At 40.6% G+C, this 27,876-nt stretch overlaps 1 protein-coding gene across 1 annotated transcript in view; it reads left to right on the top strand.

The window, feature by feature from the left end:
* The window catches only part of mapk1 (mitogen-activated protein kinase 1), a 38,070-nt gene extending 10,748 nt beyond the window's left edge, over positions 1-27,322 (top strand). The window contains exons 2-9 of the mRNA XM_004555644.4: positions 13,382-13,564; positions 14,601-14,790; positions 15,080-15,196; positions 15,410-15,524; positions 16,471-16,602; positions 17,614-17,723; positions 18,833-18,961; positions 22,759-27,322. Of these exons, the coding sequence (XP_004555701.1) occupies positions 13,382-13,564; positions 14,601-14,790; positions 15,080-15,196; positions 15,410-15,524; positions 16,471-16,602; positions 17,614-17,723; positions 18,833-18,949 (964 nt within the window). The 3' untranslated portion in view covers positions 18,950-18,961; positions 22,759-27,322. The remainder of the gene's footprint in view (positions 1-13,381; positions 13,565-14,600; positions 14,791-15,079; positions 15,197-15,409; positions 15,525-16,470; positions 16,603-17,613; positions 17,724-18,832; positions 18,962-22,758) is intronic.
* Positions 27,323-27,876: the final 554 nt, after the last annotated feature.

Genomic DNA, 27,876 nt, shown 5'->3' with positions numbered 1-27,876 from the left:
AGTCTTCACTCCCACAGTGGAAAAATACCTTTTTACAATTTTCAGTGTGACATCTTACTTTGGTTCATTTATCAGTTTTTAAACCAAAAGACTGAGTTTTCTAACCAATAAGTCACAGTAAAGTCCAGATTCTCTGAAAGAAGTCTAAAGGATTCCAACTTTCTAATTACAGTTCATCATTATGAAATCTAAATGCGCTTTAAATAACTATGAAGCCACTGACAAAATCCTTGTGTTGGTCAGGTTGAGTTCTGAATTCTAGAGACTGCCGATGCTTTCATTTGCACAATTTGTTGTCTATGAAAAATGTCTCCCTTGAGCTCTTGTATTAATTGGTTTCCCTCATTCAGAGATGCGAGAGAGTGCTTCATTTAAATGAAAGACTTTGAATTGATGCAAAAAAAAAAAAAAAAAAAACAGCATCTGAATCTGAGGTTCAAGTGTTTGGTCAAAGCCTTGGAACTGGAAGGTATGCTGTGGCTAAATAGGAGAGAAGCAGCAGGCCTATGGTCAGAAATTAAAACATGAGTGCTATCTGTAGGAGAGTTCCTATATTAAGCATTTATATCAGTGGTTCTTAGCAGATGCCTAAAAATGGGCTGCAGGGAAAAGTTTCAGTGAGTCACATGTGTACAGTGTTTTGTTTTGCTGTTGTGCTTTTCTCTGACTTGACCTCTGTAAATTACTTGATGCATGCTCAATCATCCAGGTGAGTAAATCCCCAAAAGTTGATTCTGTTCATCTGGAAGTAGCGTTTTCAGCGGGAGAAATGTTTTGTGACTCATCCAGGTGACTTCTTCAGTCTCAGCTGACTGCAGGTTTCCCCAATCTTATAAACAGTACATTTGCATAATGACTGAAACCAGCCCACTGAAGGAACAATGGGCTGGGTGGGCTGGGAGGTCAGTTCCTTAATCTTAATTATGGAAGTTTTCATGACCATTGATCAACACCCACTGATCAAAGCTACTTTATCAAAGATCACCATTCACAGAGAGTTGGGGAATGGCTGCAATCACAGCATTGTAAGATGGTGACAGATGTACCCTTAGGCCCCCTCCTCGATTCAGAGATGGTCTTTCCCTTTTCACGTAAATGGCCTCCTTGACTCCGCCCTCAAACCAGCGTTCCTCCCTGTCCAGGATGTTACATCCTCATCCTTGAAAGAGTGTCCACTGGCCTGTAGGTGTAAATAGTCTGCAGAGTCCTGGCCTGACGAGGTAGCTCTTCTGTGCTGTGACATCCACTTCGGCAGAGGTTGTTTGGTTTGGTATCACCCTCTTCCTGTAGCCACTTCCTGGGTCTCGTTTCAGAGGCTCGTAAGTATTTTCGTCACTGAGCGACAAAATTTTCTTATGATAGTCTTTCTGGTTTAGCAAAACTGTGCATCTACCTTTGTATGCCGGAAAGATGATAATGTTGTGGTCAGTACTAACTAGCACCATTGTTCCTTCAGTGGGCTTGTTTCAGTCATTATGCAAATGTACTGTTTATAAGGTTGGAAACCAGCAATCAGCTGAGACTGAAGAAGTCACTTGGATGAGTGATGAAACTGAAAACACTACGTCCTGATGAACAGAATAAATTTTGGGGACCTCTGTAAACACCTTCCTAATGGGTTTATAAGCTCAGTCACCCATAGCAGGTCATACTGAATAAAACAGAGAGTCACTTTCGGTCATTCTAAATGCCAGAAAGTTTTTTTTTGTTTTTTAAATTTGTTCGACATGCTTTAGAAAAATCGGGTTGTGACTCGATGACTCAAAAGAATGACAGCTGTAACTGATGGTAACAGGTGGAGATGCACATTAAGACTGATGGCGAGATTCTGTGCATTCAGGTTTTGCTTCATTTGCCTGATATTAGTCTGCTTTATGCTTTTAGGTTAAATAAACTATATAAATTTATTTAGATGTCATGTTAGCAGCTGTGATCAGAGAGTGAAATATAAAAACCTAGAAAGAAGTCAAGAGTACGTGTGTGTACGTATAAAGTATACTTTTTTTTTATTTGTTTGTTTTAAATGTATTTTTTAAATACATTTGGTTGTATAATCCACTTCATATGTGAAGAAATGAAAGCAATGAAATGGCTTACAGTATCAGTAAAAACAGATGTTCCTGGCATCTAATTTACCAGTTATTGTACTGGTAAAAGAAAATAATCGACTAGTTTTATAGTAAGAAAAATTAGAAAATAAAACTGAAATAACATAGAACTGAATGAAATGCCTCAGTCCATAGGTTGGCTTACTGACACCAGTATTGTGCCTTCCTAATAGCTGGCAGCTAACTAATAATAACTGGCGTTATTTTATTTATTTATTTAAATGCAAAAATTTGTGTTGGTTTCAGCTTCAGCTGTTGGGTTTTGGTCTGCTGGACTCGTAAACATTTTATACTCAAAAGGATGGGGACAACAAGCAGCAAATTTAAATGTTACAGTAACGTTTAAGCCTATAATGGTTAAAATATTAAGGCTATCATAACGGCACACCTAAATATAGAGCTGGGGTTATGAATGACTCCATACAGTCTCTTGGAGTTATATATGTCTCATTTTCAGTCTGAAATGACACTGGAAAGTTAATGATTTATTCCACGTAAATGGATTCATTATTTTTTTATGATAGTACCAGAGGTGGCTTTTATTATAGGAGTGGCTTCTCCCCTATGTAAGAATAGACTCCACCAGTCACTAATGCAAAGCCTGTGACGAAACCCTGCAGGCCACACTGAGGCTGTACAAATATATTAGAAAACTGCGATGCATACTGTGTGAGGAAATGGCTTTGAGGAAGAAACTTTTCTCTGCTCATGCTCTTCAAAGTTTCTTTATCATGTTTGTGCTAAATAGTCTGAATTGCTGCAATAAGGTTACCTGCTAATTATTACTTATAAATGCGAACAGTGAGTGAAATGATATTGTTGAGCTCCACGCACTATAGCGCTTTACCTCTGAAAACAAACTATAGGTATGTTTCAATGTGGGCATTTTGCTGACGTCAGGGAAACAAATGGCTTATTGTGCAGAGCTGAATATTTCATACACCCATGTAAGCCTGATTGAAAAGCACCTGCAGACACAAACACCATGCTGGCATGTTTTTATAAATGGGTTATTGTGGTTAGTGTACACAGAAACAGGAAAGACTTTTTTGTTTTGTTTTTTTAACTTTTTTTCTTTCTTTTTTTTTTAGTAAGCATGCAAATGCAGTTAAATCTATGATCGTTCCCAATGATAAATGCTGGAGGGTATAAATCTCAATGAACTTGAATTAAGCTTTTGCAGCCAATGGTCAGTGTCGCCCGGTTATCTGCTGAAGCTTCTCAGAGAGCAGCTCAAAAAGATTAAACTTAACAGATCTCTGTGCAGAAATAAATCAATGTTACAGGATGAAATTAACAAAAATAAGATTGCAGATTACGTGTTCTGTAGGCCGGACAATATACCAGTGGTTTCTGGTAGCAGTGCAGTCGTGTTAAGGAGAACAGTTTTCATAGTTGTTGCAGATGCACATGTCAATTTATTTCACTGTAGGTTAATTTTGATATTATTGTTAGGAACTCATTTAAGCAGTTTAAACAGGGGAAACCAATGACGTGTTTAAATTTATGTGTGGCTTATTCAACTGCTATGGTCCAATCACTTTTCTTTTTTTCTTTTTGTAAAGTTATTTTTCTCTTGGTTCTGACTAACATTTGTCTATTCAGGAAAAATTCCATGAGTAATCTGCAATGTGACTGATAAGCAGTTATGACTTGCTGTCGGTCTGAATCAGTAACTGCAGGCCACAGCAGTAAATTGTAAATGGCAGAGACGCTCGAGTCCTACTGTACCACCTCTTAATGCAGCAAACCCCCTCACAGCAGCACTGAGTGTGGTGTGAAGCCCAACCCCACAGCTATGGTACTCACGCTGCCTTTTTAAACCTGTGACTGTGATGTCAGTCCACATTCTCACCATGGGTCGCCCTTTAAGCACAGTGAACTTTGCCCCCCCCCCCCCCCCCCCCTCCCCTTTTTTTTTTTCCTTCCACTCTAACCATGAATATTGTCATGGTTACAGTCCTATTGCATAACTGAGAAAAGCCTTGTATTCTTGTCTCCATGGAAATGGAGGCACCCCACCCCCCCTACCCCCACAAAGCTTCTTCCTGAGCAGTGAGCATGCTCAGAAAACACTAAGTGCACAGAGGAAATAGGAAAAACAAGATTTCACTACAGAGCAACTTCATTAAAATAATGATTGCACAAGCTGTGTTAAATTTAGCTTGTAAAAATATTATTGCATAATCATACCTAGGCCTTTTTTCCCCAAATTCAGGAAAGTACACAATGTGGATCGAAAATTGGTCCTATTTGATTCACCTTTTTTCCTAATTGTAGGCCCGTATAACTCAAAGTAAAGGAGAATTTAAGGATTTAATACAACTTTTATGCTCTGTTTAAAAACACTGATTGGTTGACTTTACAGCTGATTCTTAATAAATGCAGTTACATGTAGGGCTGGGCCATATTATACCGTTCATGGTAATACCGGTACAATGTTAGGCAATGATAAGAAAATGAAATATCGCAATAGAATATGGGTAAAACGCGCATGTGCAGTGCCTTTGTTTTCATACGCACATGGCTGAAAAGCATGGCGGCAACGGAGAATGAGAAGGGAGAAAGCGGATCATTGAGTGAAACGGATGAATGAGAATTGGTTTGTAAAAATGGTGCCACTTCAGTAATGTGGAACTGGTTTGGTGTTTGTCCGTCAGATACACAACAAAGCACTTTTTTTTTTTTTTTTTTTTTTTTGTAGAACATGCAAGCGGGCCTTGTTATTGACTATGTGCACGAGACAATGCTAACTTCCTGGTTTGAGACCGGATGTGGGGTTGTATATTTCCGGTAGCTTTACTTTGCGGTCAATCGCTACTGCGAAGATATACTCCAAAATCATGTCCAAAACTCGAAAACGGAAAGATTGCGTTAAGTTACAAAGAGCAGAACGTGGGAACACTCACCGCTGTTGTGTCATAAAAAAATCTAATGATCAAGCGTTTAGATCATCAGTTGTTTACATCACTCAACACAAGCAGAACTGCATTACTGCAGCAGAAGACACATCGTCCACATTCAGAAGCACATCTCTGTATAATGACTGGTCTTATGAATTAAACAGGCAAATGTTCAGCATTCAAACTACAGGTGAAGAATAGTCAAACCAGATGTTTCCCCGTTATGTCGATATCAGCTAGTCAAGTACACACCTACACAGCATATTAACAAACCGTGAAAAAAGCCACACAAAAAATGAATGATTGCTGGTAATGGTTTCTATACATTAGTATGTAGGAAGGGTATGTTGTGACTTACCTTCAAAATTACAGCGGTCCCTCGCTATAACGCGGTTCACCTTTCACCTCGCTGTTTCAGATTTTTTAGTGCAAGTTTGCATGCTTTTTTTACGTCACATTGTGTCCTGCGTCCTGATCGCTGCAGACGATCTCCTCCGTGACGCCTCTCCTGTACAGTACAGAATCGCTGCATTGATTGTTAACAGTGTGACTCTGAAGTGTCCCCCAAACGTTTTGCATCGTCAAAAATAAATTTGGCTACTTGATTTCACCTCTCGCTGGTTATTTTTAGAACATAACACCCGCGATAAACGAGGGACAGCTGAGAAATATAACATTTGAATCCCTTTTCTCTTTTGCTCTGAGGTGCGGGGGAAAAATATCGACAAGTCAATGAACATCATTTACAGATATATTGGGTAAATGCCCAAGACATCTATAGAAATGTAAATCGCCACTTGATTCATTTGCTTAACTTGTTTTGGACCGTAAACCAGGCGCGAATAGGACACCGGAAACAAAGCTCCCCACAGGAGTTTCCGCACCGGAAGTAGCATATGCTAACGTGCACATAGTCAATTGCAGTATTTGTCGGACTAAGGTGCTCGTAAATCTGGGAGTAATCTGGGTCCTAAACTCCGTCATCTACAGGTCCCAAAGTCAAACGAACACTGCAGCATCACTAAGAGTTAAAAATCTGTCTAAATTCTTTCATCTTTAATAAAACGATCAGCATTGCTGCTTTACCAGGTGTAACTATGAAGTTTAGCATCCAGGCATCCATGAAAACAGAATTTATTACTTTTAACGGAGGTAGAAGTTAGCAGGAAGTTAGCGGAAGTTAGCTCGCTAGTTTCGCTAGTTACCTCAGCATGATATTGCATGTTCTGACTGAGAGATTTCTGAAAAAATTCAAATGTACAGCTCTGCTATCACTTCCAACATAAATGAAGTTAGAAAACTAAACAGCAGTGATGTTTGTAAAGTTACTGAAGTTGGGCTAGCTGGTATATAATGATGTGCTACGTGATCGCTAGCGACACAGCTATGTTAGCATAACATAAACAGTGAAGCTGGAGGATGAACGCTAACACTTTTCCACTCGATAAAAGTTAACGTGAAGGTTCCTGATGGTTAGAGACAAATACAGTCGCATGGCAGGATGCTGTAAACGGACCAAACTTCAGTCAGAAGAACAACTGAGACAATCCATCCACAATACGAGGTTAGTCATTAATATACTGCAACAACATGGGAATAGAGCAGCTGTGATAGAATACAGCATTAATGAATCAATGGTACAGAAGTGGAGGAAGCAAGAAGAATGAGTTGAGTAAAGTTTGATTTATCTGACTGCTTTGTTTCGCTTAATGTGCCTTATAATCCCATGCACCTTTATTGTCCAAAAAATACGTATTTGACTTTTTTATTTGGCACACTGCAGTTTAATGTTGCAAAGCACCTCTTTTTAACTTCAGTGGATATTATACATGGTTATGCTCTGGATATGCCAGCCCATTTCTACTGGAAATGCCTTTTGGTTAAACTTTCAGTAAGGAATTTGCATTTGCACTGTTAAATTTTTATATAGCTTCAATGCACATAAAAAAAACAGCTGCTTGTTTAAGTGAAAATAAATGGATGGGGGGGGGGGGGGGGTTGCACTAGTAAAGTTGTGGAGTTGCATTTTGTCTCGCATCAATTATATAGTCAGTTATATCGTTATCGCAAATTTTCAAATGTATATCGTGATAAATATTTTTGGCCATATCGCCCTGCTCTAGTCACATATGACGTTTAATGCTTTTTGATGGATGGATGTAGGTCAGTGAAATGGTCAAAAAAATTACAATAGTAAAATAAACTAAGTTAAACTATTGCTCATCAAAACAGGATAGCTAAAAAAAATGAGGGCTTTAAACCAGGTTTGATCTGCAGAGTAATAGCTTTCAGTTCAAAGGTCACAGGTGTCTGAGAGCAGCCCGAGTCCACCCTCCAGTGATAAAGCCGTGCAGCTCAAAACTGCCTTAGCAGGCAGAGATAACTGCATTAAAACTACTTGGTGAACTCTGTACTTTGTACTTCCTCAAAGTTCCTTCTGCATGCCAGATAAAGGGACAAGGAACTGCAGGGCTTGGCTCAGTAAATATGGTGAAATACAGTATGAACCAATACTTTTTGTTTGTCATAAATTCCTGTAGCATGGAACAGCATTTCAAAAGCTGAAACCAAAAAGTATTAGGCCTTTTTTGCCTTAGAAGAAGTTTTATCTTATGTCAGTGCGATCATTTAATAAATACTTTACAGTAATATGAACCACAAAAGCACCAAATTCTCTTTTTTGCAGCTGCAGCCTGAGAATAATAAAACAAAAGAAAATTGTGCACATCAGTTCAGGAACAGCAAGGTTGCTCATCTCAGGGCTTCATAACCAACGATTGATATCTGCATTCATCTTTATACCATCCTGGTCTTTTGCAAAACAGGAAATGGTCACATGATCATGAGCACAACATTGTGCCTGATGTATTTCACTAGAAGGTATATTTCTGCATCAGAAAATGCAGAAACGTTTCACCATGCCAACTAAGACACTGAGCTTTTTAAAAGAAGTTGCAACCAATGTTGTTTAGAGTTGGCTAAACCGTGATCCTTTTCTAGACCTGATCCAGTGATTTATGATGCCTCACCCCATAAACCTAATTGATGTGTGAAAATATGTGTAGTCTGATTGTCACCCTTAACCCCTCCCACCTCCAAATGTGGACTTTTCGTCTTTTAAAAGCAGAAAATATTCATTTCACATGCATGCACATGTGAATCAGAGCATAAGAGTCCAGACAGATGAAAATCCTGTCCAAAAATACAAATCAGTAGATTAGAGGTGGTATTTCAGACTGTTGTGTCTGTGTGTTACTCAAAGCTAACAGGAGGTTTTACTCAAGAAAAGTCCAAATGGAGATTTGTTTCACAGCTTTTTTGCACTAAAGGTTTGTCATCCAGAAATATTGCCATTAAATACTGGCTTCATCAGAAAGTGACCTCCAGCACTTACTGGGCCAGTGTGAAATGACAGGAATGAGAATTAACACCTCATAGTCTGAAGCCGTGGTTCTCAGCTGGAAATAAGTGAAATGCCCATTTCAGGTCAGGGAGGAGTTGCTGCCTCAAGTGGAGGAGTTCAGGTATCTCAGAGTCCTGTTCACGAACGAGGGGAGAGTGGTGCTGTACCGGTCTGTTGTGGTAAAGCGAGAGCAGAGTATTGATTTACTGATGAGTCTACGTCTACGTTCCTCCAAACACCTCAACAAGTTCTGGGTAGTGACTGAAAGAATGAAGTTGCTGGGAATGAGCTTTCCTCTTCCGGTGGCTCCTCACCGGAAGAGAAAAGAGAGGGAGAGAGGGTGAGGAGCTGCGCATCGAAAGGAGCCAGTTGAGATTGAGTTGACAGTTGACTAGAGTGCACCCTGGAGATACCCTAGGTGAGGTGTATTGGGCATATCCGGTGTGGAGGAGACCCAGGGCAGACTCAAGAGCTGCTGGAGAGAATACGTTTCCGGCTGGCTTGGGAAGGCCTTGGTTGTCTCTCTGGAACAGCTGGAGGAGGTGGCTGGGGTGGGAAGTCTGCACTGCTTAGACTGCTGCCCTTGTGACCCATACTGGATAAGTAGCAGATGCATAGATGGATTTATGCTGTGAAATAAAGTGAAAGCATCAAAGTCTTCCAAAATATACATTTTGTTATACCATCCAGTACTGCTGCAGACCTGCTGTTCTAAATGGTTCCAAAGTTAGGGACATATTTATCTTTGACCTTTGACATATTATCAGTTTCATGAAAATATTTAGCTTCTCATGTCTGCCATTTCCACAAACTAGGAGGAGGCTGTTGTACCATTGACTGTTTAAAAACAGTACGAGGATATGATGTCTGTGCCAAACTGCCTCTGCCCTGGATCGGATTGCAGCTTTGATGAATAACTACTGTCGTTGCCTGCTTCTCTGTACATGAGGGCATCTGCTGGTGTAGAACAGTTACATGGAGAACTATTTACTTACCTCCCACACACACACACACACACACACACACACACACACACACACACACACACACACACACACACACTCCTCTCACACAAGTGGAAAGGAAGGTCACTCATATTTCCCTCACAGAAGGCTGGCACACTTGTGTTTACATTGCAGTCCTTACACCCCCATCACTATAGCAACTCATTTTCTTATTTTGTCTGACTACGTGGGTGTTTTTCAGTCATTTCTGTTGTGTGTAATGTGCCGAAATAAAACAATGCTTGTGTAGATGTAAACGATGAAGCTGAGGAAGATGATAAAAGCTGCAAATTCTCTCAGTTTGTCATCCCGAGGTGCAGCTGCGTTGTGCAGTTTTGCTTTTCTGGTTGTACCAAATGGGGTGAGATGAGCTGGCAGCAGTGATTTGCATTTCCTGGCAGTACTAGGTCAGCTGGACTTGGTTTGGATGTGTCATCTGAAGATGTTTGATCATTTCGCACACCCAACACCAGGCTGTAAATTAATCGTTCTCCATGACGTATGTAGGCGGGCTCAACTTCTGTCATTATTATTCAGTTTTTTAAAAAAAAACAAAAAACTAGAACATACAAAAAAACAAAGTGCTTTTATAGTCAAAATTGCAGTCATTCATGCAGACTAATAATTGGAAAAGATTAATTGAAGTCGACTCCTGCATATCTTCTTATTTATTTTAGTAAAGTGTGTTTGCTTTTGTTTTGGGTTTTTTGGTAAGGCTGTGAGATTTAGGTTGAGACCACAGCGTGGGTCTGACACAGCCATTAAGAGTGAAAAAAGCCAGATATTCAGCAGTGGACATGTCTGTACCTGGGGTAGTGTGGAGGAGGTGTTTCAGCACAGGCAGGGCTGGATATTTGAGTGGATGAACACTGAGCCTGTTGGGTGCGAGCATAATCACCCACATTTTTCCACATAATCACTAAAGATACTTTTTCTAAATTAAAAATGTTTCCAAAATAAGTTACAGCTGTGAGCAGAAACTGAAGAGGAAAGTACTCTTGATGTCCAACATTTATATATTGTGTTAAAAAGCTGATTCTAGGATGTAAAATAAAGTCAATGAAAGCACTAAATTTGTTGGATCATTTTATGATGAATGGAAATGTGATGGCAGTGAAGTTTAGATTTTGTTTTCTAAAAGGCTTAATGTGTCCCACATTCAAAACATCACATCTGCTTTCTGCTTTGGAAATTATGGTCTCTGCACAGTTGCACAAGAGAAAATAAGACAAAGTGGGCAGACTAAACAAAAATCCAGCCAACATGTTTTTACTAGTTAGTACAAATAAGTGGTGTCATTCTTGGAAGTAAAAACCCTGCAGAGAAAAGTGCTGATACACAAACCCTCTTCATGCCAAAGGGTGTGCTAGTGTTTATTTTTCCCTTTCAACATCTAATCTCACACACACGGTGTTCATGTGCTGTGGTCCTGTCTTTGTTTATGGCCGCTGGAGTTGCATGGTACATAAAAATATTCCAGCACCTTTGGTCAGGGCGTCTGTCAGTGTCTGTAGGCAATGATTAGGATTGGGTTTTCTGCTTAGCCACATGCGAAGTATGACAATGAAGTGTCGTAGACTAATTTTGGAGTAAGAGTTTTGAAAAGGCTTGCAAATGTTTTTTCCAATATAGTAACTGATAAGCGTATTTATTATTTTTCCCTGAGCCTGGATCTGCTGGAGGTTTCTTCCTGTTAAAAGGGAGTTTTTCCTTCCCACTGTCACTAAAGTGCTGCTCATAGGGGGTCATATGATTGTTGGGTTTTTCTCTGTATGTGTTATTGTAGGGTCTACCTTACAATGTAAAGCACCTTGAGGCGACTCTTGTTGTGATTTGGCGCTGTGTAAATAAAATTGAATTGAATTATTTTATTATTATCTATATTTTAATCATACATGTTTGTGTAATGAGCCTTTACCTTAGTGAGGGATCTCTCTGCTAAGGTTGACCTCTGCTGTGAAGAATGTGTGATATGAAAGTAGCTAGCTAAGCTTTGCATGTTAACTCCCTGCTCCTTCTCTAAATCTAGCTTTAACTTTAGATCCTCCATACCCGGCATGCAAGACGGCTTCCTAATTTCCTGAAAATGTTTTGTCTTTATCACATTCCAGATATGGTTTGGTTGAAAGCACTTAAACCGGTTGGGTTTCTATTAGTGGTGCAACGGATCACAAATCTCATGGATCGGATCACGGTTTTAAGTCACAGATCGGATCAATTTTCGGATCAGCAAAAAAAGGAAAAAAGAGAGAATTTTAACATTTACTTATTAACTTATTTAAGTAATTTTTGCCTATTAAAACCTTCAACTCAAGACTCATTCCATGGAACTGTATAAAAACAAATTAAGGTGCAGTACAGGGCTTTGTATCTACCACTCCGCTGTGATATAATGAGCGGTCACGGTCACGTAGCTTTCCGTTGACCTGCAGCTCCACCCATTTTTAGTTGGGCAACAGAAGATGCCTGGGACAGTTCAGCCATAACTTTAATCTTTTCCTGCTCATACATGCCTGGAACGATCTTGTCACTGAAGTGGACGCGCAACGGGATATCATAGCGTGGCTCAAGCACGTTCATCATAGTTTAAACCCCTTGTTTTGCACAGGAGAGTACAGCCTCATGTCTGCAGCTAAACACCCCAGTAGCTTCTGTAATAGCTTTAAGCGGTCGAACTGGGCAGCAAAGGGCTGCTTAAATACCTCAAACTCCTCTGCTCCTCCACTTGGACCACTAGCGCTGACCATAGCTATCGCTTGACAGACTGACCACACTCATACTTTTTTTCCTTCTTTTTCGAATCTTCGGATCACGTGTGTGCCGAACCGTGGAGTGGGATCGGTTTGGATTATGGATCAACCGTGATCCGCTGCACCACTAGTTTCTATATTGCTGTAGTAGTTCTCGTGTAAAAGCTAATGTGCTACACTTATCTTTCCATTTTAGTGTGTGCTTACTGTTTTACAATACTTTTAATTCAAACCTAGCATTTCCTGCCGATTTGACTTAACATGAAAAACTTTTCGCTTGCAAACCACAGGAAGGAAGTGGCATTTGTCACAGAGGTTTGAGCGGGTTTGATTCACACAGCAATGTTTCTTTATTTTTTATCTGCCATTTTCATTTGTAAATAATAGTTAAAGTAACGGTTAAAGGTTTTTTGGTCAGTTGTTTTTAAAAATTGTATGGTACCTTTTTCATAAATCCTTATTTGGGATTATACGTGACTTTTTGGTGAATGAACATGTGGTCTTTTTGTGGAATAGGTTTTATTGTTGTCTTCTAAAGATAGTTATTAGAAGTTAATATAAGCTACAGTATCGTGCTGGTATGTGACATGTGTGGTTCTTCAGGCTGCACTTGTTGAACTTGCTTGGCCCAGTAAGCACAGAAGCTTAGAGCTGGATATGGAAGAAATTGATTATATCAAGTGTTATTTTGTGCGATATTGGTTATAGCTTTAATATTGATTACATTGACTACAGTCTGCACAGTCTCCACCAAACATTGACTTAAGGCAATTACAGGGGGAAAAAACCTTGATTCCAGGTGTGGAAGAGAGGGAGAGTCCTGAGCAGTTCATCTTAGTGAGGTGTGCTCCATCAGCTCAGTGACCCTTGGTCTGTATTTCTTTGATTGATTCTCATATTTACCATCCCAACTTGAAAACATGGTTTTCAACATTTGGATAATGGCTGTGCTCAGTTTTGGGCACAGCTGGGCATTCACAGAGGAGAGAGTGTGACTCACTTTCACCACAAAGGCCATGTTCTTAGCTGTGTTAGCACCATCACCACAGCGAGAAAGTCTTGGTCACCTGCGGCCTTTCTGTCCTAATAAGTGGTTCTGAATCGTAATTATAAATTAATGCAGTTATTGCACATATCTGGCATTTGAGTTTTATGGATTTAAAAGGTTTGCATTTTTGTCTTATTTTGGGGTTTTTGTTTTTTTTAAATACAGCTCTGCCTACGACCGGGAGAACAAGATACGCGTGGCCATCAAGAAGATCAGCCCCTTTGAGCACCAGACCTACTGCCAGCGAACCCTGAGAGAGATCAAAATCCTTCTGCGCTTCAAGCACGAGAACATTATCGGAATCAACGACATTATCCGTGCACCGACCATCGAGCAGATGAAGGATGTGTATCCTCACTGAAGCATGTTTGAGTGTAAAGCGTCTCATTCTTGTGTTTGATGGTTTTCTTTAGCTGCTGGTCAGATTGGTATTACCACCAAACGTTTGTGGTCAAGAGGTTTTTATTTGTCTTCCATTACATAATAGCCACCTGTCGCCATACAGTTGGCAGAGATGCTTTTCGCTGTAGCCAAATGGTAGCAGACTATCAAGCCTGCAGGCACTGTGTATAGTTTTACACTGCGTCTGTGACTGAAGCCTGCAGCTGCTCAGCCTGGCAACACAAGCATGTGCCCAAGAACAAATACTAAATTGCACTGGCTTTCTTTCACCAAGAGTCGTCAGGGAGGTGGAGTCCACCTGGACCAGTTTCAGTACATATTGGCCTCAAGAGCACCAATCAGAATCCTCATGCTTAGGGACTTTGAAACTTGACTAAAAGTCCTAAAAGACCCAACAACTGATCAGATAGTTTTGTATTTTTGCAGCTGTGCATCCGCCTTTGCTCTTATCAAGTCTTCCTTTAACAAAAAAAACAAAGAAACGTAAAACTGAATAGTTTTACTGAACTTAAGTGTCAGTGAGCTTTCAGCATGATGAATACATTTACCAAAATTTACCATACTGACTAATAATGGCCTCGTAAGTGAGTCATGACTATTGACTGTCTGTAAATGATGTACGTAGTCACTCTGACGCCACACGTTAGATTGTGAAACTCTGTTTTGAATCCTCAAGTGTTTTGGCTACGTGTGTGTGTGTGTGTGTGTGTGTGTGTGTGTGTGTGTGTGTGTGTGTGTGTGTGTGTGTGTGTGTGTGTGTGTGTGTGTGTGTGTGTGTGTGTGTGTGTGTGTGTGTGTGTGTGTGTGTGTGTCAGGGTCACGATTAGGTTAGGGTTAGGCATCCATTTTTGATGGTTAGGGTAAGTGGCCAGGGAAAGCATTATGTCAATGAGATGTCCCTGCAAGGATATAAATACACACGTGTGTGTGAGTGATTTTTTTCCGTATAAAGGCCGACTTTCCTTAACCTGGAACCGTGCAGATATATTGTCCAGGATCTAATGGAAACCGATCTGTACAAGCTCCTGAAGACTCAACACCTGAGCAATGACCACATCTGCTACTTCCTCTACCAGATCCTGCGAGGGCTCAAGTATATCCACTCTGCCAACGTACTACACCGTGACCTGAAGCCTTCCAACCTTCTGCTCAATACCACCTGTGATCTCAAGGTAGCGTCTCAAGCAGATGCTGGCTTCATTTAAATGCTTGTTTTCAGGCACTTACCCTTAAGGCCCCATTCAGATATTTTTCTTGTCACGGGAAAGACCTCCTCGTATGGTGGTTTAACTAACACCAGACATATTTTCATCATGATTTCATGATTAAATAACTTAATGTTGTCATAAATCCTCACCAATACAAATCTGCTGTGGAGACTCTCAACGTTTTACAGCCTATAATTTTTATGTTGTGTCCTCTAATGTGACAATTTCTTGTGCCTTTCTCATTTTTTTGTAGATCTGTGACTTTGGTTTGGCTCGTGTGGCTGATCCCGACCACGATCACACTGGTTTCCTCACAGAGTACGTTGCCACTCGTTGGTACCGAGCTCCTGAGATCATGCTCAACTCAAAGGCGAGTAGAGTAACAGTGGAGTATGTTTAGTGTTTTTAGGTTTTCCCAACTTAAAAAATACTTTGTGCCCTCCATTGAAACGTGTTGATTGGAATACTAGTTGGAATAATTTAAAATGACTTGCAGCACTTGATAGGCACATGGTATATTAATGCTGTGTATAACTAAGTTAGTTACTGTAATCATGATTATGTCTGTTCTACTTGATTTCAGGGCTACACCAAGTCCATAGACATCTGGTCAGTGGGTTGCATCCTGGCTGAGATGCTGTCCAACAGGCCAATCTTTCCGGGGAAGCATTACTTGGATCAGCTTAACCATATTTTGGGTAAAAATAAACTTTGCATGCAGTAAACATGTAGAACTTTCCATTTTTAAAAATTCAAATGAGTTGTGTTGATGTGTAAGTCCACAGAGGCTGACATTTAGCCCATAGGCCACAAAATTAAAGCCTCCTGCAAAATGAATCTGCCAGAACGGATCAGAGATGTTAGGGTTAGGTTATGGGTCTATAAGTCAAACACACATCTAGATGAATCCCATGATCCCCACAAACCGCACACACCTGAGTCACTTCTATTGCTCCATTGTTCAGCTCAGGTGGTGGCTGGGGTTCAGCTGGGGCTCTGTGGCTGTGTAGTGCATTGCTTTGTGGGTCTATCATAGCAAGCATTGAGGTTTTCTCCAGTTTGAGCAACAGTGGCCATGTAATCAGTAAACGTCTGCACCGGTTACTGGTTATTCCAGTTATTCCCTCTTGGATTCCTTTTGCTTGGTACTCGCTGCCTCATACTGGGAACCTGTTTTGTTTTGGAGATGGTCTGACCAAGCCGAGTCCTCCATGATGAACTTTGTTTTTCCTGATAATGAATTTGTTTGGTCTGTATTTGTTTGGTAGTACAGTGTATCATTATGGTGTGACTCAGCTGCGTTATTTAGTCTGTAAGAAAAACTTTGATACCTTTAGACTTCACACTCAGTCGCAACAGCTTCCTGGTGCCAGTCCATAGATACCGTAGACACTAATATGTCCTTATCAAGTCGGACTTTTTTGTCTCTTGGTGCTAGACCACATGTTGCTTCTCCCATCTGTCCGTTCGTTGTGCGGTCTGAATGTTTTTGTCCGTTTTTGAGAATTTTTCCTTTCAGTATAAACTTTTAGCGGAGGCTCTGCAAATTGTTACATATCATATCATTTATCATTTTACATATCATTTATTTATCATAAAAGAACAAAATCTGATTGTCTTTATGATTTTCTATTTGTCCTCCAGGAATTCTGGGTTCTCCCTCACAGGAGGATCTCAACTGCATCATCAACATTAAAGCCAGGAACTATCTCTTGTCACTGCCTTTGCGCTGCAAAGTGCCGTGGAACCGTCTCTTTCCCAACGCTGATCCAAAAGGTAAGAGGTGGAATCTCACCATAACCGCAGTATTTGGTCATCAGGGGATTAGTAAATGTTAAACATTTCCTGAGAGAATTTCGTTTTATAGAGCGGGGAGAAAAATGATTGCCTACACCTGGCTCACCTCATACACATCACATTACATTCATGTTGTGTCTACTTCTTTGATGACCTGTGCCCTGGCACAACACACAGCAGTCACAGTAGTCACAACATCTGGACTTTGGGGCTCAAACACGCTCACTACACTCTAATGATGTTTTTGCAGGTTCAGTTGGTTTTTCTGTGCATGATGGTTTTCTGTCTCCTTCACTGCTGAAATTAAATCAAATCATTCATAAGAACAGTGCTAATAAAGGCAGAGTGCCATTTCAACATAGTGAGAAAAGCTTTAGTAAAATCTTTGGTAATCACAATGTGAGTCCACCAACAGGCAGCCTGAAGCCAAATTCAGAGAGAAGCTGATGATAATATTTACACAGTGTAAATTTGAGTTTACTTAAGAAAAACGTCCTCAGAAGCTGTAAAATTCACAGAGAGAAGCTGAATGATGGATTTGGTCAAACTCAAGAACTGTGGCCAAACCTTTACTCAGAGCACAAAAGCAGTGCAGGTGGATGACGCGATATTGCTCTTAAATCCTTTTCTGTTTACAACACTTCACAATGAGTCACCACATATTCACCGTATCACCATGACATCTTCCAAACTGATATCATGCAGTGACACAGGCTAACACAGATGTTTATTAGAGCCATTCTGCAAATTCAGTAAGCTGAACCCCTCATTGTCACACAGTATTAAGGTTGGATGAAGGTTGGATGAAGAGATGCATCAAATTCGTGTTCAGTAAAGAGCTGATCAGAGGTGGACTGACAGACTTTGGTGTCAAAGGATGGTTTAAAAAAATGATAACATGTTGGATGTAGACTAGGACCTCTAGTGGACAGACAAGGATATTGTTGTTGTTTCAAAGTCACCTACAGTAAGTCCATCTTTGTGTTACAGCTCTGGACCTGCTGGACAAGATGTTGACCTTTAACCCTCACAAGAGGATCGAGGTGGAGGAGGCGCTGGCACACCCCTACCTGGAACAATACTACGACCCCACAGATGAGGTGGGTCAGGCATCTTGTGCTATATGGATCACCTGGGTTCAAAAAAACAGCACAACTTTTGTTATTTTACAAGATGATTGAAGAGCAGATTTCCAGCTTTAATTCAAGGAGTTCAGCAGAAGTATTGAACTGTTTTAGCAGGTGCTGTATTCCATATGCAGTTTTTTATATATATATATATATAAATACTGAGTCCTCCATTTTCAGAGGCTCATGTTCAGTTCAGGCCTGATCCTCAACATGAGGTTCAAAGATAACGATGGGAGTGAAGACCGTCAGAGGGTGAATGTACGCTTAAAAGTGTAAGAAAAAATATTATGGCATGAATTGTGCTTGTAGTTAGAAATTGTTTTTAGGTGTTCAAATAAAGTAGAAAAGCATCTTACAAGAACCAGTCGCCGCTAAAACGAATGAATGCACTCGTCAGCAGATGCATCTGAAATACCACAGCAAGCAACTGAAGTGGATGACTGCCAAATTATTTTCATGGTTAATAAAAACAGTTTCAGAGAATTTTGTCACTCTTGAGTAGGTAAACATATCAAAGTCTGCAATCACGAGCCACCAAATGCAACCTTGTACACTCAGGACCAGGAAGGCCAGATTAGACTGGCAGCAAACGTCTAAAAGAGCCTTCAAATATTCTTTGGAAAGATGAAATCAAGAGAAAATTGAGGAGGAGAGAAACGGCTCATTAACCCAAAGCACACCACATCCTCTGTCAAACATGGTGCAGGAATGTAATGAAACGGGCCACACAAGATTTCCATTAAATATTAAACACAGTTTTTATGTTTAAAATTGTTAGTTTGTTCAATTAATTTTGAGGCTAAGAAAATGGAAATACAAATGTCTGTAATTGCAAAACAGTTGATGCAAATTTCCATTGAGCTGCTTGAATTAAAGCTCAAACGTGCACTTCAGTCATAACTTTGATCTCAAAGTGATGGTAGTGGCGTTGTCCAAAAAGCTGCCTGCATGTTTCTCTGATCTAAAAATGTTCTTAATTTCTTTTGTGGTTGTTTGTGACTTAGCTGCTCTGTTGGAGCCAAACCTAAAGTCTCCATGAACATTTACCTCACTCTGCCCTCTTTGCTCTCTGTCTTTAGCCTGTTGCCGAGGCCCCATTTAAGTTTGACATGGAGCTAGATGACCTACCCAAAGAGACGCTGAAGGAGCTCATCTTTCAAGAAACTGCACGTTTCCAGCCCAGCTTTAGGTCCTAACATCCCACACAGGTAAGTACACATCACTGCAGCCCAACTTATAACCCTAAACTACTGAAAAATAACCTGCAGGGGCTGGTGACACAAAACTATGAGCAATTTGTTAAGAAGTACACAACAACCAACTTTTCCAAGGTCATAAAGATCAGGGAGATCCTCATGACTGTCCCACCTCCGCTGCTTCAAAGCGCGGTGGAGTGAGTTGTGTTCCCGCGTTGAAATCTGCTCAGGATCACCGGGGTTAAATTTAACAGCTCATCTGTTTAAGAGCTGTAGTCAGGACCTCACAGAGTAAGTTTAAATTTTGCTTTTGTTGAGTATGAAGCCGAGGTACTGGACAGGATAAAACCACTTAAAACCATCCATCTAAGCACTTTAAACGTAGTGAGTTGTGCTTTACTGCCATCAATTTGTATCCAAAGCAAGACACAAAAATTGTTCTGTGGTATGAAATTTAGATTTTTCAATATGCAGCATTTACCATGTATTAAGACTTATTTTTTCCCTATTGCCAATGTGTGAATTGATTGTAACGCAAGTTAAATTCAGTATAGTTTAGTGTGAAGGGTGTGGGACAGATATTCCAAGAAACTCTAAATGATAAGACTTTAATGTTCCTTAGCTCATGCCTCGCTTCGGTGCCTCTGTTCTGCTCCCACACTGTCAGCAGTGAGCAACACTAGTAATAATAATGGATTGGATTTATATAGCGCTTTTCAAGGCACCCAAAGCGCTTTACAATGCCACTATTCATTCAAATGGCTAACCTGTGTTAGCCATTTGAAACGGACGAACGTTCTTTGGTTTTGGGAATCAAACAAACCCTGAGCTAACGCTGGTTTGCCGGTTACAGGGTATCTGATGTACTGTCTTTAAGTGGCTGAGGTCATCAGTCCGTCCTCTCACACTAACCAATGGCACATACATGAAACATCCTGAAGTTGCATCTAGCTCCCTAGCTCCAGATTCTGCGGTTGCTAATGTGCCATCTGACCCACCTTAGATGTTTGGTGACTGGCCAGTCACCCTCACTTATGACTGATTATAAGCTGGTTGGAGTTGTTAAAGTAAACCTCAGGGGACTGCAAGAAAAATGCTCCTAACAACAAAGCTAATCAGACTCCTTCAGCTGAATATGGACATTTTACAAAAGCTAACAAAAGGAAAGTGGCTAAAGCTACCGTGAGCTGTGAGTCAGCCTCTGGCCAGCAGCTTCGGTATGAGCAAAAGATTAATTATGAAAAAGTGAAAAAGGCTCATGTCCTGTTATCTGGTGAAGTCATAAACATACTGGGAAGTGACGCAAGTATCTGATGTTTGCTGTGTTATAGAAATCTGCTGCACCTTCTTTTGTTTAAGATACAACATCTCAGCTAAAGGTGTTTTTCTGTGATTACTATCAGGGCATATACAGTGCCAAACACTTTGATATTTGTTTTCTTGTTTCTATGACAGGTGATCTGACAGGTTTGTTAAGCACCGTATGAAAGTTTTAATAACTGAAACTGCATCAGTTGAATATAAATGGCATAGAGGATCAGAAACCGGCATCGCTGGCCTGGGTGTTTGCTCCGTTTTCTGATGACTTGTGTGAGAAAACCTCCAAAAGTACAGTCAGATAGAAAACCTCAAATTCGTGTTTTGCTGATGAAACTGTGATGTGCATCACGATACCGATTCTCTGTAATCGTGTTGATATTCTTGGAATGAAGGTGAAGAGTCGCATGGCGTCATTAAATATGCAGACATCATTGTGCAAATACAATCAGCTGATTGTGAGGGAGTCAGATGGGAGACGAGCTGTCTGTGCAGCGTCTGACAGTAATAACTTTGTCATATCAAGAATTATTATTATGTAGTTCTAAAAGTTTCTTTAAACAATGTAAACTACCCAGTTTATTGTTGCAATGTAATTCTTTATTTGACAGATGCACTGATGCTAAAATGGATACTCACCACTCTTAACAGCTAAAGTGTCATTTCCTTCAGAAAGGATTTTGGCAAATTATACAGTTAAAAACACGTCTGGATTGAAATGAAAATTTGGAAAGATTGTTTTTGTTTGTCCCCTCCCTCGCTGATCTCTGCTCACCACCAGCTGCTTCCTGACAGGCCTCCTTTTGTGATAATAGCTATCAGCTCTACATTTTATAGCCCATCATCCTCTTTGTGCACAAGACGGGCTGTGTGTAATTACTGTGTTTCCACTGTGCATGTCTTGAAGCATAACACGAGTGCAGTGAAAGTGAGTCTGTTGTGCGACACCTCCCAGATTAGAGCACTGAGCATGTTTGCATTTTTTTAGTTCCTTGTTTCAGTATCTGCAGATCTGGTTATCTGTAAAAGTGCTGCCTTTCTGCGCTGCACTCATCTCCTGGGGCCTGGGCTGTCAAGCAAATGCATCATAGCCAGGGTAGCTTTCCATTATGTAGCTTTGCTTGATCTAACATCAGCAATCAGGCTAAAGGGTCACGTGAACACAGTTATCAGCTGCATAAGTCTATGCAGGGGGTTTATCTATGCAGCACGTTCACATGAAAGAGGAAGAGTTCAAACATGGACCGGGGTTAAAAATAAACGCGCTGTGAAACGTACAGGAAAAGTATAGCATTATAAAATTGACTGATTCTTATATAGTGCTTTATACAACAGCCTCATTCGCCCATTCATACAAGCACTTTCTTCTATGTTTAAGTGATGTGGGGTTAGTATCTTGCCCAGGGATATGTGGCTTGCAGACTGGAGCAGCCAGGGATCGAAGCACCGGCCTTCCGATCAGTAGATGCTGCTTTACCTCCTGACCTACAGCCTCCCCACAAAGCTACTGTATGACTGTGTGCAGGCGTCAGCACTAGATCTGCCAGAAGGTTCGTTTTTGCCCCCTGCTGCAACAGCAGTAAGCGCCAAAATATTATTTTTGTAATTATAGGCGAGATTAGACTAAAATAACTATTTAAGTGTTTTATTAGTATTACAAATGATTTGGAGTGATTTCATCACAGATCAGAAAGGGAAAATATATTTAGAATCTACAAATAAATGGTACAACAAACACAATAACACAATAATGTGATTATCTTTGGACGTCGATGAAGTTTAAGACTGAAAAAGCACCATTATATTAAAAAAGTTTGAAGCCAGGATAAAAAGCTGTTAAGTGACTTCTCAGTATCACAGCTCTGTTATTAAGACACCTGCTGCTTCATTCATCAACCCTTTGAGGTCTTGCTTCTGCATTTAATCTCTATATTCTGCTACATAATGGTGGGCACGGTGAGCATGCTTCATTTTCTCTCTTTGAGTTGATCCGTTCTCTTCCGTTCGTTTAAAAAAAAAAAAAAAAAAAAGGCGTCAGAATAAATAGCTGCACATGCGAAGGAGGAAATGGCGTGACTGACAAGCCAATCAGTCGTCGCCTGTACCTACATTTCTAGGGAGTTGCATACATGCCAGGTCACAGCATAGGGTTTGATTTATGATGTAACCGATGAGATTTAAGGCGGAAGTATAAATGATGACCCTGAAGCTGTGATATAATAATGCTACAGAGAGCTTTTTAAAACCATCTTTCTTACTGTCCCCACATGTTAAACTCTAAGTTGCCCACAGGTGTAAATGTGAGTGGGAATGGTTATCTGTGTGTGTGTTAGCCCTGCAACAGACTGGGGACCTGTCCAGGGTGTGCCCCGCCTCTCGCCCTACGACAGCTGGGATAGGCTCCACCCCCCCTCTGCTGGATGCTCAGTGTTATGAGTCTTGGGTTCAGTATGGCGGCTCATCACGGCGTCTCTGTTTCCTTCTCCTTCCAGATGATTCTGCGGACTGGCTCCTGCGTTGCCACTGCTCCTCCCCGCCTCCACACTGTTGCTGTGATATTTTATTATTCATTTTTATTTTATTTTATTTTTTTTAGTTTGGGTTTGTTTTTGTTTGAATGCTCCTCTGCCGATGTCCACATCTCCTGGATTCCTTGGGTCTCACTCGTCAAATCCACTTTGCTCAGGAATGGCGTCAGGAATCAATCAATCAGATCATCCTCCGTTTTGCTTTCTTTTTCTCTCGTTCTCTCTCGGAGGTGAGGACAGGTGAGGGGAGGGCGGGGTCACATCACAGCTTACAGGGGTGGTTGGGGTTGTGTGTTTTAAGCCAAGTTAAGCATTTTTTTTCTACCTGTGTGTCTCAAACAACAGGGGTTGGGGGGGGAGTTACTATTCAAGACCTTTAATGTCCAGTTGAATGATGGTCATAGACTAGCTGCTCTTTTCTCTGCCTTCATTGCACAAACAGCAGAGGGTTACATCTAAGGATCATTGATCGGAGTTTTCTAATGCTCGTCGCAGTGTTACAGGGGATGCAGTCTACGTTTTTTCTTCTATTTAGAAAAAAAATCCAAATTTAACAACCTGATTTATGCAATGAAATCACTGAATCAGCCAGAGGGTCTGCAGGCAACAAGCCATCAGTCAGTGAGGACCTATGTTTTATCAAACGCTGTATTTTAATTAACACACACAAGGCCCGAATGCAAATGTATACCTATAAAGACATATATAAATATATGGCCTAAAGAGTCTTAAGATATTTTAAAGGTGAGAATTAGGATTTCCTGTCTCATCAGCTGGAGGAGGAAAGTGTCCACCTTAGCTGTGAGGAATTTCCCACACGTCTGTATGTACAGGGTGGTGTTTTTCATGGTGGGTTGGGGGAGCTTTACCGCATCAGGACAAGAATTCAGTTACCGCTCAGCGCTTGTTTTGTCTGGAGGAAATGTTGTGCCTCCCCGTTTCTTTGTCTTCTTCTCTTCTTCTTTGTGAGTTTCTGTTGATCTCTCTCTGTCTCTCTCTCTCTCTCGCCTTGTTAGAATAAAACTGTGCCCTTTGCATGACTGTTAAAAGCTCTGTATACAAAGACGACGATGTTAAGTGCCACACAAACCGGGCGGATCTGCCAGGAGAGCGCCCAGGCTCTGTCCGTTCTATCTTTTGTGGTATATCACACTTTACACACTCACGGTGCTTTTTGTCCTCTTTCTTTCTGTCGCTTTCACAACCTCTCTGTCCATTTTTCTTCTGTCTTGTTTTTTCTTTATTTCTTCAGATTTCAACTTTTTGTTTCTTAGATAAACTCCATCTGCATGCTGTGAGACATCTTGTTGTGGTTGCAAATAGGAGAATAACCATATAACTGTATTTATGCCAAACACACACACACACACACACACACACGTACGTACGTTTCCTGAACCTGACAAATGGGATCCAGGCATTATAAAGTTAGAAATTATACTCAGATATAACAGATCATGCTTGTTTTGTTGTGGGGTTTTTTGTTTTTGTTTTTTGTTTTTGCTTTAAATTGCACATTTTAACGCTGATAGCCGTTAGCAGCGTCAGCGCCAGCAGCCGACTGCAGTAAAACTAAAAAAACAAAAAGAAATGCAGCAGAAGTCAAGACCATAATTCCACTTTTTGTCAGTAACTGCTGATTAAAGACTGTTGAATTTGAAGGTTTTATTTCAAGTGAGAGGAGCCTAAAAATAACACATATATCTGTGTGTGTGTGTGTGTGTGTGTGTGTGTGTGTGTGTGTGTGTGTGTGTGTGTGTGTGTGTGTGTGTGGATTTGGAAACTTTTGGGGAGCAAAAGCGGGATGAAATCCCCAAAGCTTCAGCTTGTTTAAATCTATTCGGCTTTAATGGCACACCTGACCTTAGGTTGGGTTGCAGAACTGCATATTCAAATTGAAACCTCTTGGTAAGGTGTGCATGACTCGTGTTAGTTACGATATTAAAACATTTCAGAGTACATCAAATTTAAAATCTACCTGAATGGATTCTTCAAGAATCTGACTCTGCTGCACTTAAAGTACAAAATTGAAATCTTTTATTAAAAGATTTTTCCTTTTTCCCCCCTGCATGTGGTCAGTCGCAGAGGTAAACTCATGATTTTTATGTTTCTCTGAGGAGACGAGCCAAGTTTAAGTCGTTTTAAAGTTGATCTCCCCGAGGGCGGAGCTGCTCTGGTCGATAATAAATCACAGAGCCAAAGAACCTCAGTTTTACTTTTTTAGTTCTGACCTAAATGACATTAGACTGAAGCTGAGCGGAGCCACGACAGGACGCCAGAGCTCTGCTGAGATGCACTCAAGCCATAATCGGTCAGCCAGCCAGCCCATTGCACCTCTGACTGTGATGTCACGGCGTACTGACACCTCCCTCGAGTACACGTCAACATCACTGCAGCCACGTGATGTTACGCCAATGAAAGTGGCAAAAACGAACGTTAAGACTCGAGATTAACGCGCTGACTTAAGACGAAAGCAAATGTTTTCTGGGTCTGCTGAGTTTTCTGGAAAGAACATGTAACTTTGCACAAACTGACGGATAATTGGAGTCGTCTTTAGAGCGAACCGTTCATTGAGAAGCAAAGATGGCAAATTGAGAAAAATGAGAATCCATGAATGGACACAAGCTTCAGGTAATAAATGAAGTGATGCAGTTTTAAAGGTACTTTCTGCAGTGACCCTCTGCAGAGTTTAATGAACTTTTACCACTAGGGGCAGTGTTACCCATCGATGTGTTCAGATAGTTCCAGATATGTGCCCCTTTTCTCGTAAATTTAGTTTTAGCCCTGCCCTTTTCCCTAGAGGCCGGTTCGCGACCTCCTGTCAGTGTCTGTTTAGATCACGGTTTTTACTGGCTGGGTTGCTGAGAGCTGCAAAGAGGGCGATGCAGTCACCTGTAATTTATCAGGGAGATGCTGACTAATCAGCCAAAACTTGGAAAAAACAGCCACTGAGTAAGTTAGTAACTTGGTCTCATTGTCACAGGTGTTTGCAGACGAGTCGGCATGTTTCTTGCAAACTACGGGACTTGCCTGTCACAAGGTCTGAAACTACTTTGACTTAATAACAGCACGCAGCTTCCTGCAGCCTCTCACCAACCATTGTTCTACCACAGCATTACTCATCAGTCGACCTTACAGCAGCCGCTCAAAATCGTAACCTGATGAGCTGCGGATGCTCTAAGCCTGTGTGACTGAAGCCCTTAAGCTCACCTGGTTTCATTGCGCCATCTTGTGGTATAAACTCAGATGGCAGTACAGCTGGCCCCCAGTTCAGTTTCTGCTGATATTGCATAAACACGATAGGAAGGTGTTCTGAACGTGAAGTCAAAGAAGCTGATTCTTCATTCTGCTGACAAAAAGTACCTTTCAACACGTTTTTCCACCAAGACAAACTTTATTGTAGTTTTTAAAACAAAATCAAACAAATCAGCATCAGAGGAAAAAAAGAAAAATCCACATAAAGAGGACACACCTCAAACCTTGACTGCTTTACAGAAGAGAGTAAAACTTTGTGACTTTCAAAAGTTCAAAAAAAAAAAAAAGGTCCAGCTGAACACATTTCCCCAGTGATCAGGGTAAAACTGCGTGGTCTTTCGGTAAACTCACAGACCTGTACAAATAAAGTTTGCTTTGTAAATGTATACTTTAATCTTTTGGATCAGATTTCCCTCTTTGCTAACATCTGAAAAAATATTATTTTTGGTTCAGTTTGCAGAGATTTACCTAAAAAAAATATAGTTCATGACCAAAACTCTGATGCAGAAATGACAGTTTTTGCACTCAAATTAAAAGACGCTGAGATTCGTCTGTCCCAGTGCTCCAGCGCTCGCTGCATACACCCGTCTGTCACACGATTATTAAATGCACTTGCTTCTACAGTACTTGGGATGGGACTTGTAATCCGAGGTGCCTGCCGGGACTTGACTCGCCTGTAGATAGCCTTTTTTTGGGGGGCGGGGGGGTTAGCGAGAACATTAAGGGCACTGGAAATCTTACTGGGATTAGTTGTATAAAACAAAAAAAAGCTTCTGCTGAGTTCTTTGTGCAACCTGTCTGTTTGTGCCTTTTTTGATAGTCTTGATATCTGAGATTTGATGTGCAGCTTTCGTTCAGTCGGGAATCCGTTGTAATTGCAGTATATGCGCTTAAAAATGAATACAATCAAGTCTGGGGGGTGGGAGGGGTTCGGGGGTTATCCTTACCTTTCATTTCTGTAAATTTTAAAGAGATTTGTTGCCACAGCTGTGTGATTTGTGACTGTATTGAAAAGATGAAAAGCAAACATTTTATTTTATTTTTTTGCGTAACACTTTTTTGAGATTTTTTTTTTTCCTTTTTGGGGGGGGGGGATGTTTTTGTGCAGATATTTTTATTGTAAAATGAATGTTATGTTTCTATCAGACACTAATCTTGTTTGAGTTGTCTCCAGTGGAACTACTTCACTCTGTATGTTTTGATCAGTATAAACCTTTAATTGTGTAGTTAACATTTCTGAAAGGAAAATAAATAAATAAATAAATAAATAAGATCCTTGGTTGTATTTTTAAGGGTTTCTCTTCAACCTGCCATAGAAATTGTTGTGAATTGATTGGTCAGTTTTATTTTGCTGTCGTGTGAAGGATTTGACTTGAACGAAGCGTTCACTATTATTAAAGACTGACTGCTACTTTGAAAGATCTGTTCTTTAATGTTTTTCTTTGCAACTCTGCCATGACAATTAAATAGACATTAAAGTTTGTGCTGCGTTTGAGGTGTTTCCTGCCAGCACGTATCAGTCCTGGATTCTAATTGGTTGTTGGACAAGCAGAGGTACATGCGGCTGCAAGTCAACTCTACTCGGCACCAAACCAAACCCAAAAAAGTACTCATGGCCGAAATGTTTGACAGCATTACTAATTTAGTTTCATCTGCTTTTATGCTTCAGTTTGTTTTTAACATCGTTCTTCACTTTATCATTAACTGATAAAAACAAACAAAAACAGCTCTGCACACTGACTCCAACTGATGATTTAATCCTTACAACTTTTATTTAAAAGCAACATTTCCATCGTGCTGAGGAGGAGACATGTTTGAGGAAGATCA

Source organism: Maylandia zebra, linkage group LG12 (assembly GCF_041146795.1).
Source record: "Maylandia zebra isolate NMK-2024a linkage group LG12, Mzebra_GT3a, whole genome shotgun sequence".
NCBI lineage: Eukaryota > Metazoa > Chordata > Actinopteri > Cichliformes > Cichlidae > Maylandia > Maylandia zebra.
Note: the sequence above shows the minus strand (reverse complement) of the source record. Positions and strands in the feature narration are given on the sequence as shown.